The sequence below is a fragment of the Scyliorhinus canicula genome, chromosome 10, assembly GCF_902713615.1.
Source record: "Scyliorhinus canicula chromosome 10, sScyCan1.1, whole genome shotgun sequence".
In the NCBI taxonomy this organism is placed as follows: Eukaryota; Metazoa; Chordata; class Chondrichthyes; order Carcharhiniformes; family Scyliorhinidae; genus Scyliorhinus; species Scyliorhinus canicula.
In genome coordinates this window covers 51,367,647-51,382,203 of record NC_052155.1, presented here as the reverse complement: position 1 = coordinate 51,382,203, position 14,557 = coordinate 51,367,647, and the positions used below count along the sequence as shown (strand labels likewise).

The 14,557-nt window shown below is 44.9% G+C and overlaps 1 protein-coding gene across 2 annotated transcripts in view; it reads right to left on the bottom strand.

The window, feature by feature from the left end:
* The window catches only part of nbeal2 (neurobeachin-like 2), a 333,597-nt gene that overhangs the window by 64,585 nt on the left and 254,455 nt on the right, over nucleotides 1-14,557 (bottom strand). For both annotated transcript variants that reach the window (XM_038808910.1, XM_038808909.1), the window contains 6 exons: nucleotides 13,188-13,325; nucleotides 9,877-10,179; nucleotides 5,341-5,490; nucleotides 3,649-3,806; nucleotides 2,902-3,026; nucleotides 649-769 (listed from right to left, as the gene is read on the bottom strand). In XM_038808910.1, the coding sequence (XP_038664838.1) occupies nucleotides 649-769; nucleotides 2,902-3,026; nucleotides 3,649-3,806; nucleotides 5,341-5,490; nucleotides 9,877-10,179; nucleotides 13,188-13,325 (995 nt within the window). The remainder of the gene's footprint in view (nucleotides 1-648; nucleotides 770-2,901; nucleotides 3,027-3,648; nucleotides 3,807-5,340; nucleotides 5,491-9,876; nucleotides 10,180-13,187; nucleotides 13,326-14,557) is intronic.

The window sequence follows — 14,557 nt, the reverse complement described above, 5'->3', positions numbered from 1 at the left end:
TATTTATCCCTCAATCAGCATCACTAAAAAAAATTAATATTTTTTTCCCCAAGTTTTTCAAGTTTTTCCATTGCTGTTCATGGGTTCTTTCTGTGCGAATTGGATGCCCCGTTTCCTATGTCACAACAGTGAGGACACTTCAATGTATCTTATTGGTCGGTAAACACCGTGGGAGGTTCTGATGTCAGAAAAAGCAGAAAATGAATTCTGTCTTTCTTTAAATTCCCTTGCACGTCATTGGAGGCATCAACTCAGGAGGTGTATAGTTTCACGGTATTCAATTCATTTGGTCTCATTCTTAATATCATCAGATGTTGTATCTACTCAGATATTCAGCCTGTTCTGTTTTTACAAATTATTATGTGCTTCTCTCTGAGAAACAAAAGGTTATTCCAATCTCAATCATACTTTAGCTTGGTTACTTTTATAGTCATGTCTTCCTCTTCCATACTCACAGTCCAAATTAAGTAACGAAGAATTCAAAAACCACCAAGAGTATTGCCTAAATATTTCAGAACATCCTATTTTGTGACCTGTTAATATTGTGCTGTAGCTTAGGTATCATCATTAGGCAGACTCTAGATTGGAGTCTGGTACTGTGGCCAAAGCCTCTTTAATCAGTGGCTGATTCTTTGATTAAACACTTACTGATTGCTAAGGAACACAAGGTCTTCATCTCCAAGCTGGTCATCTTCTACCTCATTTACTTTTGCCTCCTTTGCCACTGAAAGTGGTAGAGAGTCTGGTGAGCTTCTCATGTGATCGGTACCTGCGGAGAACCAAAAAGAGTTAGTCAGTTTTGGGTCCATTCTGTTGCTGAGAGCATGTCATGTACACCTGCTAAAATACAATTTATTTTTATTAATTCTCAGATGTAGGTTTTTCTAGCATAGCTGGCATTACTCTACCTCAGTTGTCTTCAAGTAGGTGGTAGCCCTTCTTACTGAACTGCTACACTGCTATGGTGTTCCTACAATAACACTTGAAATTGGTTTGATATATTCAAGGGCTTGCTCGGCCATTCAAAGGCCTAGTAAGAAGTTTTACAACACCAGGTTAAAGTTCAGCAGGTTTGTTTCGAATCATTAGCTTTCGGTGCACTGCTCCTTCCTCAGGTGAATGAAGAGGTAGGTTCCAGAAACATATATATATATATATAGACAAAGTCAAAGATGCAAGACGATACTTTGAATGCAAGGATTTGCAGGTAATTAAGTCTTTACAGATCCGGAGAGAGGGGTAATCCCAGGTTAAAAAGGTGTGAAGAGTACAGCCTCAATGGGACTTTGGATTCACGTCGCATTACATTCACCCCCCACCATCTGGCCTGGGCTTGCAAAATCCTGCCAACTGTCCTGGCTTGAGACAATTCACATCTCTTTGACCTGGTATTACCCCTCTCTCTTAGTTACCTGCAAATCCTCACATTTAAAGTATCGTCTTACATCTTTGACTTCATCTATATATATGTTTCTGGAACCTACCTCTTCATTCACCTGAGGAAGGAGCCGTGCTCCGAAAGCTAGTGATTTCCAACAAACCTGTTGGACTTTAACCAGATGTTCTAAAACTTCTTACTGTGCTCACCCCAGTCCAACGCCGGCAACTCCATATAATTTCAAAGGCCAACATAGAGTCAAACACATTGGATGAATTGAAGTCACAAATAGATCAGGCTGTAATCACAGCAAGTTTTCATTTTTTTAGAAAAGTGACCCATTTGTTTTTTTAACAACTTGGTAGCTTTATGATTTTAATAATTCTTTCCTTTTTATTTCTATGGGAGCTTTCTCTCTGGAAAGTCTGGAGGACCAGCATGAAGAAGAGTGGAATGATGAAAGCCTATGGCTGAGAGCAGGTTTGTGACCCGAGCAGGCCCTTATCAGGTGGCGCTAAGCTGAAGAAAATAAGCTGCTGAGTCTCCTCCGTCACAACAATGACAATAGACAGAATTTTCTGCTCCCACCAGTGGTGGGCATCATGGTGGCTAGTGGCACTAAATTTTTAAAAAATAAATTTAGAATACCTAATTAATTTTTTCCAATTAAGGGGCAATTTAGCGTGGCAAATCCTACCCTGCACATCTTTGGGTTGTGGGGGCGAACCCACGCAAACACGGGGAGAATCTGCAAACTCCACACGGACAGTGACCCAGAGCCGGGATCGAACCTGGGGCCTCGGTGCCATGAGGCAGCAATGCTAACCACTCCGCCACCATGCTGAGGGGCACTAAATTTGACACGAATGAAAAAGTCAGTTTGAAAAATTAGTTTGGAAATTTTGTTCCCCTGACCTTGATGGGAGGTCAATGATGGGTCGTCTTTCCTGCTGGAGCTTTGTAAGGAATCACATTTGCATTTATTTGCACCTCATGAATGTGCATTAAAATGCCAACTTGCTGGAATTATGCAAAATTAAGTGCCTTGCCATTGGGTAATTAGAACGATTTGATTTACGACTGTATGAAAGAGGCGTGCATCCAGCAAGCTTCACTCCTTCCATGACTGGGAGGTCAGTAGATACTGCTTTTGCCTTCATGTAACACCTTGATTGTTAAATGGTGCCTGTAACACAACCTTTGACCCCCATGAGTGAATGGCAGGGCGGATGAATCCATGGCTGCCTCACCACGGGATTTGCTGAGCTCATCGCTGATGCATAGTTAATGGACTGAAAAGTACAAGATTGCGCTTGTTCACCCAACCTGCCACACAGCGGGAATCACAACAACCTTTCTGCCTGCCACTACACAGGAAAATTGCACCCAACATTTCTAAAGCGATTAACTAACTTTTAAACGACTTGGAAATACTGAGGTCTTGAAAGGTAGCAAATAATTGCAATTTTTTTTCTTCCTTTCTTAACTACTGTTCTAAAAATAAAATAACATGTTTTGTTTACCAAGGTTATCCCGCAAGGCACTGGCTTCTGCATGCTTGTCGAAGTTGTAGTTTGGAACCAGTTTGAGCCTCATCCTGGAATATGTCTCCGCACTCGATAGTTTCCATTTAATTTCAGTAGGATTGCTGTAGAGCAATGAAAAATCATGTCAGTCCTCTGGTAGGAGAGTCACTGGTTCTAAAATAAATTCCCAGAAGGTCCGGAATGGCATAAGTCAGATGTGCTGACCTCAATGTCAAATTCTCTGAGCTGGGGTCTAGTTGGTTGATTCTCCCTGTCATAGTAATATCTCGCATTTTTCGGGCCAAGGATTTACTCTCTCATGAGGACTAAGTCAGAAGATTGTGAACTGAAACGTGAACCGGGGGAGCTAAGCAAATGACCTCAGCTGAAGGAGCCAGCACGGCTTTCAGGTGAGAAGCCAAAATGAGGCACCGTCTACTCTCTTAACTTGACATAAAAAACCCCCGTAGAATTATTCAAAGCCTAGTATCCTGGCCAATATTGATCCCTCAACCTACACCAATAAAAACACATTTGATTATGCACCTCGTTAATGTGCAAGAGGAACCAGCAAACACAGGAGGCCTGGACGAATAGAATGTGTTTTCTAAAAAATCAAAAGAGATGTTTGGAAATGGGACGATTGAAAGCTGTTGGATTATTGGAAACATTCAACTTGTTCAATAATATCCAGGCTCCTCCAAACTCAACTCATTTCTCATTTTAAAAAAGCCTGCCACCTACCGTTCTGCCCAAGCCCCACGTGGGCAAGTAAAGAGATGTCTTAATGACTGCCACTGCCGGAGTACAGCTCTGTGGTGGCTGTTGATCTGTTTGAGGAGACTACTGTATCGAGCATTCTCATACCGTACACGCTTCATATATGGCTCCAGCATTGATTCCTACAGGGGGAGGGTAAGGGAAACAAACAGATTGGAGAGAGATGGTATTAATTCCAAGGTATTTTTTTAGTATCAGGAGCAGAACAATAAGCCCCAAAATATGTTTCCCTTCTCATAGATTTCATTCATACCTAGCTGTCTTCTCACCATATGCCCCCCTCCTCAAAAGCATTGACTTATTCGGTTCAAAGAGGTCTACTATAATCTACTTAGGGCAACCAAGGATGGACAATAAATGCATAGTTTGGCTGCAGGAACTCCAGTTGGTCTGAAGTGTTTAATTGTGTGGAGTCGTGTGATGTAATCACACTCATAATAACATGCAAATTATTAAATGAACGAAAAACCGTGGTTCGTCCAGTTCTCCTCTACTAACATGGCAGCTGCATGGTACAATTATAATGGAACTGTTGGCTTATCAAAACTGCCAATCACTACTAAATAGTCTATAATAGATCCAGACTTGACCAAGGAAAGTCTAGTGGCAGAGGCTTTGGGGAGCCGTTGATCCAAAGTAATGAGTTCCTCCCAAACATGTTACACTTACCACATATCACTTGTATAATCTTTGCTATTTTCTGAAATAAATCTAATTTGCATTTGAAAGAATCAATATTTTTAAATAGGAGTTAGGTGGGATAGAGTTCGTAATAGATTAGACTAGAGTAATATAGGGTCTAAGGGAGGAGATTAAATGGCTGAGGTGAAGTCCATGATAACGTTGAGTGTATATGATCCATGAGAGGAGATTAAATAAGCGCGTGGAGCCCGCAGTAGTGTCAATTGTACAAGGATAGTGGTAGGAGGGATACTTAATGAGTCAGGTGGCCTTCTGAATGCTTTTTTTTTCTTTTTTAAAAAATATTTTTATTGAAGTATTTGTAAAATTTTATAACAAAAACAGAAAAAAAAAGTAAACATTAACATGGTGCAAAAATAAATATTTCCCCAAACAGCTCTATCTTCACAGACACCCTAAAATAACATAAAAACAACACACCCCCCGCCCCGCCCCCAAAAGCTGCTACTGCCGACATTTTAAATTTCCCCAAGAAAGTCAACGAACGACTGCCACCTCTGGGAGAACCCTAACATTGATCCTCTTAAGGCAAACTTTATTTACTCGAGGCTGAGAAACCCAGCCATGTCACTGACCCAAGTCTCCACACTCGGGGGCTTTGAGTCCCTCCACATTAACAAGATCCATCTCCGGGCTACCAGGACCAGGGAGGCAAAGGCCAAAACGTCGGCCTCTCACTCCCTGTACTCCCGGGTCTTCTGACACCCCAAAGATCGCCACCTCTGGACTCAGCACCACCCGCGTACCTAGCACCTTGGACATTGCCTTGGCAAACCCCTGCCAGAACCCTCCAAGCTTCGGGCATGCCCAAAACATGTGGACGTGGTTAGCTGGGCTTCCTGCACATCTGTCTTGGCCTTGCCGCCATCATATGTGCCCGGTGGACCACCTTCAACTGGATTAAACCGAGCCTAGCACATGGCCTTCTGAATGCTTGACATGTTCATCAGATACCTGGAACTTGGAACGACTCTCCCCACGCTCATGCTCCCGACGTAATGAGCTGCTCATTAGAGAATCATAGCAGGAGTTCCAGAAGTTGGACATCTGATTGTGGCTCTTGCCAAATGTGTCCACCTCGTATTGAGTCATGGCTTTCAGAACCTGGAAAAACACAAAAAGATACATCCGCTGAAAGTAAATACACCAAAGGAACCACGTTAATAAGAATAAAAGAGAGAAAGATCATAGAAAAGTAACGTAAAGCAGGATAACTTGGCTTGAAAGATACAAAAATGTTAGATAGATTTGTTGGGATAAGATAGGATAAACTAGAATAACATTTGATAATATAAGTTGAAGATTAGAAGTTAACACAGCATAGAAAAATCAAGTGGGCAAGGTGATTTGAATCCTTTATTTGGGGGAGGTGGAAAGCCTGGCAGGGAAAGATAGACTAGGAGATACAAGAAGGTGAAGTCAACAAGGAGTTAATAGGGCAGGCATAGGAGCCAAGTGAAGATGGAGATCCCAGGGCAGTAATGAAGACCAAGAAGAAGAGAAGACATCAGGGTGGATAGGAGGATAAATTAGGAATTTAACGGCAGGGTGAAGAACCGATTGTTAAAAGAGATCCCAAAAAGATTGGAGGATTAAGTGGATGAAGATAAGGGCAACATGGTGGCACTTTGATTAGCACTGCTGCCTCACAGTGCCAGGAACCCGGGTCCAAGTCCAGCCTTGGGTGACTGTCTGTGTGGAGTTTGCACATTCTCCCCATTTCTGATTGGGCTTCCTCCAGGTGCGCCGGTTTCCTCCCACAATCCAAAGATGTACAGGTTAGGTGGGTTGGCCAAGCTAAATTGCCCCTTAGTGTCCAAAGATGTGAAGGTTAGGTCGGTTGGCCTAGCTAAATTGCCCCTTCGTGTCCAAATATGTGAAGGTTAGGTGGGTTGGCTAAGCTAAATTGTCCCTTAGTGTCACAAAGATGTGCACGTTAGGTGGCATTACAAATATAGGGCGGGGGAGTGGGCCTAAGGAGGGTGCTCTTTCAGAGGGTCAGTGCTGATTTGATGGGCTGAATGGCCTCCTTCTGCACTGGCGGGATTCTTTGGAAGAGAATCCAGGATAAAGAGCTTCACTGAGTATGAGCAAGGATATTAGGCTAGACAGTGGGAGGGACAAGGACCAGGGAGAGATACCTGAACAGAAATGAGGAATGAATAGAAGAGCACAGGAAGGGTGAACATATTTGGAGGTGGTGTCTTGATTGATTGTTTTAAAATTAAGAAACCATGGATAGAAGAATGGCTAGCTAACAGGAAACAGAGGGTAGCCATAAATGGGGCAGCACGGTAGCATTGTGGATAGCACAATCGCTTCACAGCTCCAGGGTCCCAGGTTCGATTCCGGCTTGGGTCACTGTCTGTGCGAAGTCTGCACATCCTCCCCGTGTGTGCGTGGGTTTCCTCCAGGTACTCCGGTTTTCTCCCACAGTCCAAAGATGTGCAGGTTAGGTGGATTGGCCATGCTAAATTGCCCTTAGTGTCCAAAATTGCCCTTAGTGTTGGGTGGGGTTACTGGGTTATGGGGATAGGGTGGAGGTGTTGACCTTGGGTAGGATGCTCTTTCCAAGAGCCGGTGCAGACTCGATGAGGCGGATGGCCTCCTTCTGCACTGTAAATTCTATGTAAAAAAAAAAGAGATCTTTTGGTTGGCAGGATGTAACGAGTGGTGTGCCACAGGATCAATGTTGGAGCCTCAACCTTTTACAATTTATATATACATTGGATGAAGGGACCAAAGGTATGGTTGCTAAATTTACTGATGACATCGAGATAGGTAGGAAAGTAAGGTGCAAAGAGGAGATAAGAAGGCTCCAAAAGGATACAAATAGATTGGATGGGTGAGTGTACAAAATCTAGCAAATTGAATATAATGTGGGAAAATGTGAAATTGTCCATTTTGGCAGGGAAAGTAAAAGATAAGCATATTTATCTAAATTGCGAGATGTTACAGAGCTCTGCGATGCAGAGGGATTTCGGTGTCCTAGTGGATGAATTATAAAAGGCTAATATGCAGGTACAGCAAGTAATTAGGAAAACTAATAGAATGTTATAATTTATTGTGAGAGGAATTTAATACATAAGTAGGGAGATAATGCATCTGTTATACATGAAATCGGTGAGACTACATCTGGAGTACTGTGTACAATATTAGTTTCCACATTTAAGGAAGGATGTAAATACTTTGGAAGATGTTCAGGGGAGGTTTATTCGGCCTGGAATGGGTGGGTTGTTGTTATAACCTGCCTGCTTACCATTGGCTGGGGACTAATGACAATCCCACAATCCTGTGGGAGTATGAGCTCCCCCAATGAGGGGGTCGGAGAAATCATTAGCAGACTCCCTGCATAAATAAAGCTGGCCAGTTTGGAACCAGCAGAGAGGAGTGAGCGGCAAGGGATGTTGCTGCTGTTGTGTCTATATATTATTGTAAATAAATGTTAGTTCTTTGTATCCTGAAGACTCGTGCTGGATTCTTCGTGGCCCTCACAAAAGTTGTCTTATGAGGAAAGGCTGGACCGGCTGGGCATTTATCTGGTGGAAATTCGAAGAGTAAGAGGCAACCTGATTAAAGCATAGGGGTCTTGATAGGGTGGATGCCTCACAGCTTCAGGGACCCGGGTTCAATTCCAGCTTCTGGTGACTGTCTGTGTGGAGTTTGCACTTTCTCCCCGTGTCTCCGTGGGTTTCCTTTGGGTGCTCCGATTTCCTCCCACAGTCCAAAGATGTGCAGGTTACGTGGATTGGCCATGCAAAATTGCCCCTTAGTGTCCAAAAGGTTAGGTCGGGTTACTGGGTTACGGGGATAGGGTGGAGGCATGGGCTTAAGTAGGATGCTCTTTCCAATGGTTGGTGCAGACTCGATGGGCCGAATGGCCTCCTCTGCACTGTAAATTCCATGATTCTATAAGGGGAGGATGTTTCCTCTTGTGCGCAAATCTAGAACAAAAGGCCACAGTTTAAAAATAAGGGGTTATTAATTTAAGACAGAGATGAGAAGCAATTTGTTCTCTCATAGGGGCATGAGTCTTTGGAAATCTCTTCCTCATTGGAGAGGTGGTGGCGTTGTGGTACTGTCACTGGGCTAGTAATCCAGGGACCCAGCAGAATGCTCTGGGGATCTGGGTTCAAATCCCACCACAGCAGATGGTGGAATTTCAATTCAATAAAAATAATCCAATCATGAAACCATTGTCAATTATTATTGTCGTAAAAGTCCAACCGGTTCACCTTTAGGGGAGGAATCTGCCATCTTTCCATGTCTGGTCTACATATGACTCCAGACCCAAAAGAATGTGGTTCACTCTTAACTACTCCTCTGAAATGGTCTCGCAAACCACTCAGGGCAATTAGGGATGGACAATAATTGCTGGCCTAGCCAGGGACACCCACATTCCATGGATGAATAAAAAAGGGCAGTGCAAGCAGAATCTTCGAATATTTTTGAGGTTGATAGTTTCTTATCAAAGAGGTGAAAGGTTATTAGGGGTATGTGGAGTTGAGGTTACAATCATATTAGTCATAATCTTACTGAATGGCCTTCCTGCTCCTAATTCGTATGTTCGTAACCTAGGTATCAAAATACATATGATGCAGGCTGTCTATCAATAAGGATAAAAGGCAAGAAGAATTGCCCAGTAAACCCCAGGAACAGGTTTGAAAAGCACAATGGTACAATAAAAAGGAATGACTGATGGACATGAGGGCCAGGGGGAGGCGCGAATCCCGCCCTGATGCCGGCTGCCCTATTCTCTGGTGCCGTTTTTCGGGCGGCGATGGGATTCCCGCCACACCGGTTGGCGGCCCCCCGGCAATTCTCCGGGCCCCGATGGGCCGAGCGGCCGTCCAGTTTTGGCCACTTCCGCCGGCATGAATTACACACCTCACGCACGACGGGACCTGGCAGGTGAGTGTGCGGGGGGCGGTCCCTGGGGTGGCGCGGGGGGGATCCAACCCCGGGCCCCCACGGTAGCCTGGCCCACGATCTGTGGGCGGGCTTGTTCCGTGGGGAGACTTCTTTCCTCTGTGCCGGGACCCTGTAGGGTTCCACCATATTGCCTGGGGTCCGGTGCGGAGAAGAGAACCCCTGCGCATGGAAGGAAATATACAGGCCAGTCCGCCCATATGAGATCACGCCGGCGAACTCGGGCTGGTCCTTCGGCGCCGGCTGGAGTGACGCCAACCCCTCCGGTGTCCACCTAGCCCCAGAAAGTTCAGACAATTCCTCTCTTTCGGGGGCTGTTGTCGCTGGAGTTGTTGGCGTCGGTTCTCCCGCCGGCGTGGGGAGGACTTACTCCCCAGAAGGGAGAATCCCGCCCGATAAGTCTCACATTTTTGAGATGGAAACATTTTAGATTATAAACTAAGAAGTATGAGACTGGGCTCATTGCGCTTCCACAACAATTTTTACAGAATGTCAGGCACATAAAATCATACAACTCATGTGAAACATGTTAGGATATCAAACTATACATAAAATACTCACATGTCTGTCCATGAATATTCTCCATTCGGAGGTGGCACAGAAATGCTGAAAATCTTCGAAGAAGGTCGGACTACCATTGGTGGGTGGCAGGGATGGAAGCTGGTATTGCAGCTCAAGCAACTTGTAACACTGATCCATGAGAGTGCGGACAATGGGCACCAAATAAGAGAAGATCTCGGTCTTACCCTTGATGGATCTGGTAAGGGGAATATCCAGTTTTCCCAGCAGAAAGCAGGCCTCCTCCTTCCATATCGGCATGGTCAGAAGGAGGTTATGAAGCTTAACACAGGCCACTGCACACACCTGAAGAGAGTTGAAGAGCAGAGAATCAAATACAGAGGCAACATCTCAAGCAGACCACACATTTTCTTTAAATGTAACATTTAAATATACATTAAATATAGATGGGGAGCTGAGGCTACATTTTGAATTTATTCTCTATTGGCAAGACAGCATTGTCAGGACAAATGGCTTTTTGTAGCCAACTATTAGTTCTGATTGTAATGATATATATATATATATATATATATAGTCAGGATAGTGAAGGGTTAATTGTCACTATGTGTAAATCAAACACTAGAGGGCATTACTAATTCACTGTATTTAAGACAGCCTCTCAAGGAATTCTGGGAGAAGCTGAAGAGAACATGGAGAGCAGAGTGAAAGTTGATTAGAGATATACAGCACATGGTCAAGTCATAGTGTAGTTAGTAGTTAGATAGAATATTGAATACTGTAGTACAGACTCAATATCATTTGTTTATCATCTATAACTCAGTGGTGTGTGCAAACTTCATTCAATTAGTAGTGTAATCATAAATTAATTTTGTTTCAATCTTTTGATTGGTATATTCTTTGTCAACACTATATGGGTCATTCTGGAAGAAAAGACAAAGAATACAACAAATTACCAGTTGTGGTAATATAACACTGACCAGTGGCCGACACTGGGTATGCCCAAGCTCTCTCTTAAATGGAGATAAATCTCTTTCTATCAAAAAGTGCGGAAGAGATCAATCCATATTTTGTACTGGCTTGTGACATTATTTGAAGTCAAAGTAATTGGAGCAACTATTGAAACTTAGTGCAGTAAAGTTGGAATTACATAAAATTTACAGCATAGAAACAAACCATTCACCCACAACTGGTCTATGGTGGCATGTATGCTCCATAAAAAAAACTCTTCCCCTCCCCCCACTCCACCCTAATTTATCTAACCCTATCATGTCCTTCTTTTCCATTCTCCCTCATGTACTTTTCTAGTTTCTTCTTTCATGTATCTACTTAATTTTCTTCAGCTACTCGATGAAGGTGTTTTATGGCACAGTGGTAGCAACCCTCCCTCTAGACCAGAGGCTCCATGTTCAAGTCCAACGCCAGGGCTTTTTGGCCACGGAAGGAGAATCAATGCAGTTCAAGAGGCTGATAATCAGCTCAGGATTCCTTCCACCTATTCCCCAAAGGGAAAAAAGTGTGTGTATGAAGGTACAGAAAATAACTACTCCACGTAGTGGCAAGTCCCACATTTTACTCACTTTCTGGGAAAGGACATTTGTCCTAAATTTCTTTTTGGATTAATTAATAGCTATCTTTTTAACAGCCTTACCAACTTATCCTACCACCTTCAAAGATTTATCTATGTGAAACCTCAGGTGTCTGTTCTCACATAAATAAGAAATTGGAAGAAATTAGACCCTTCTGTGGCGAAGGATGGATACATCAGACTGATGCCCAGAGTAAAAGACCCAAGTATCACTGTGGAAATGAGACTGCCAATCTTAGTACATTGACTGAAATCAGGGATGAAATTCTCCCCTACCTGGCGGGGCGGGGGGTCCCGGCGTAGCGGAGTGGCGAGAACCACTCCGGCCTCCCCAAAGGTGCGGAATTCTCCGCACCTTTAGGGGCTAGGCCCATGCCGGAGTGGTTCCCGCTCCGCCGACTGGCGCCAAAACCAGCGCCAACGGCCTTTGGCGCTACACCGGCCGGCGTCAGGGCTGGCCGAAAGGCCTTCGCCGGCCGGTGTGAGTCCGCTCATGCGCCGGAGCGTCAGCGGCCGCTGACATCACCACCGGAACATGTGCGGTGAAGGGGGTCTCTTCCACCTCCGCCATGGTGGAGGCCGTGGCGGCGGGGGAAGAAAAAGAGTGCCCCCACGGCACTGGCCCACCCGCCGATCGGTGGGCCCCGATTGCGGGCCAGGCCACCGTGAGGGACCCCCCCAGGGTCCGATCGCCCCGCGCCCCCCCTGGACCCCGGGGGCCCGCTCGTGCCGCCAATCCCGCCAGCACAGAGGTGGATGCACAGAGGTTGGCGGGAGAGGCCTGACAGCGGCGGGACTTCGGCCCATCGCGGGCCCGAGAATCGCCGCGGGGGCCCCGCCAACTGGCGGGGCGTGATTCCCGCTCCTGCCGATTCCCAGGGTGGCGGAGAATTCCGGCCACGGCGGGAGCAGGATTTATGCCGGCCCTGGGCGATTCCCCGACCCTGCGGGGGGTCGGAGAATTTCGCCCCAGATACTGGAATCCCTATTATAGTTGAAAACTTAGCAGCAAAGCTCCACTAATTAGACTTTAATGTGTTCAACAGATTTGCTTCCATATAAATAATTTGGCAACCAGAGCAGGTCAAAGGCAAGGAATCCTGCGGTGAGTAACTCATCTCCTGACTCCCCAAAAGCTTGTACACCATCTATACTGCACAAGGCAGGAGTGTAATGGAATACTCCAAGCTTGCATGGACGAGTGCAGCTCCAACAACACTCAAGAAGCTTGACACCATTCAGGGCAAAGCAACCCACTTGATTGCTACCCATTCTACAAACATTCAATCCCTCCCCCACCAACCAACAGTAGCACCTATGTGTACCATCTACAAGATGCACTGCAGGAACTCACCAAGCTTCCTTCTGCAGCACCTTCCAAACCCACGGGCATTATCATCTAGAAGGTCAAGGGCAGCGGATACCTGGGAACACCACCACCTGAAGTTTCCCTTCCAAGTCACTCACCATCTGGACTTGGAAATATATCGCCGTTCCTTCACTGTCACTGTGTCAAGTCCTGGAACTCCCTCCTTAACAGCACTGTGGGTGCACCTATACTTCAGGGACTGCAGCGGTTCAAGGCAGCAGCTCACCACTACCGTCTCAAACGAAACTAGGGATGGGCAATAAATGCTGGCTTAGCCAACAATGCCCACACCATATAATCAATTTTTTAAAAAGTGGTTTTGCCAAGAACTGGAGCCTCAGAGTTGGCAGTGTCCTGATAGTGCCCTTGTGCTATTTTCACAGATAAAAGTTTACAAACCTGTGTGTCTTCCTGTACAATGTAGCCCAATATAATCCGGAGGCCAATCTGAGCCATTTCATTCAAGTCAGATGTCCCATTGTCTGAATGGCACCAAACGGCTAGCTTGTCCAATAAGTTAATGACGCCTTCAAGAATCTGAAAACAGGAAGGTCGATAAATAAATAATTTGACAAATTATATTTTTCTGCATATATACACAAACACACGTTCGTACTGCTATTCTCCTACTGTCATATACACAAACAAGGACACTCACTTTCCAAGAGTCAGAAGATAATAATGAAGAAAAGGAATCAAGACCCACCCTATTCAGTACTGAGCTTAATTTTTTTACATTAATTTACAGGACGTGCATTTTATTGGCAAAGCTTGAATTTTGTGCCCATCCCTAGTTGCTCCTAAAGACTTTCTTGTTGGATCTTCTTTTTTTTTAAATGTCTCTTTATTGGAGACTTTCCATTTTTAAAAAAGTTTGCACAAAACAAGCAAAAGCAAAAAGACAGCTACAGAGTCAATGTATAACAGGAACAGCCCAAAGCAATAGTTATTATAGAGTTAGGAGCAACAAGACTGGATGAATCAGGAATAAAATCCCCAGCAGGTTCCCCCTCACTGATAATTACCCGTCTGCACCCAAACAGGATACAGGCAACAATTTAGACCGACATCAGACCCATAGGTTAAAAACAAAGAACAAAGAAAAGTACAGGACAGGAACAGGCCCTTCGGCCCTCCAAGCCTGTGCCGACCATGCTGCCCGTCTAAACTAAAATCTTCTACACTTCCGGGGTTCGTATCCCTCTATTCCCATCCTATTCATGTATTTGTCAAGATGCCCCTTAAACGTCACTATCGTCCCTGCTTCCACCACCTCCTCCGGCAGCGAGTTCCAGGCACCCACTACCCTCTGTGTAAAAAACAAACCTTGTACATCTCCTCTAAACCTTGCCCCTCACACCTTAAACCTATGCCCCCTAGTAATCGACCCCTCTACCCTGAGAGAAAGTCTCTGACTATCCACTCTGTCTATGCCCCTCATAATTTTGTAGACCTAAAACAGAATGACAGATGAAGAAAATAATACCCTAAGAATCCTAGTACTAAGGGGAATTTGGCTAACTCTTACAGCGCAATGTGAACTCTTTTCCAGACACAGATCAGAACGGGCAGCTACCCTAACCTTTCCAACAGCCGGAACAGACTCGAAAGGCTGAATGGTCTTCTTCTGCAGTGTAAATTCTATGAGATGGCAAAAGACAAAGACAAAATCAAGGGAGGACCAGACACAGCCAGACTCCATGTTAACAACTCAGCATCTCCCATGGAAAAAGTAAAAAGAGAACAAGAGCCGAGGGCGAAAAACTGAG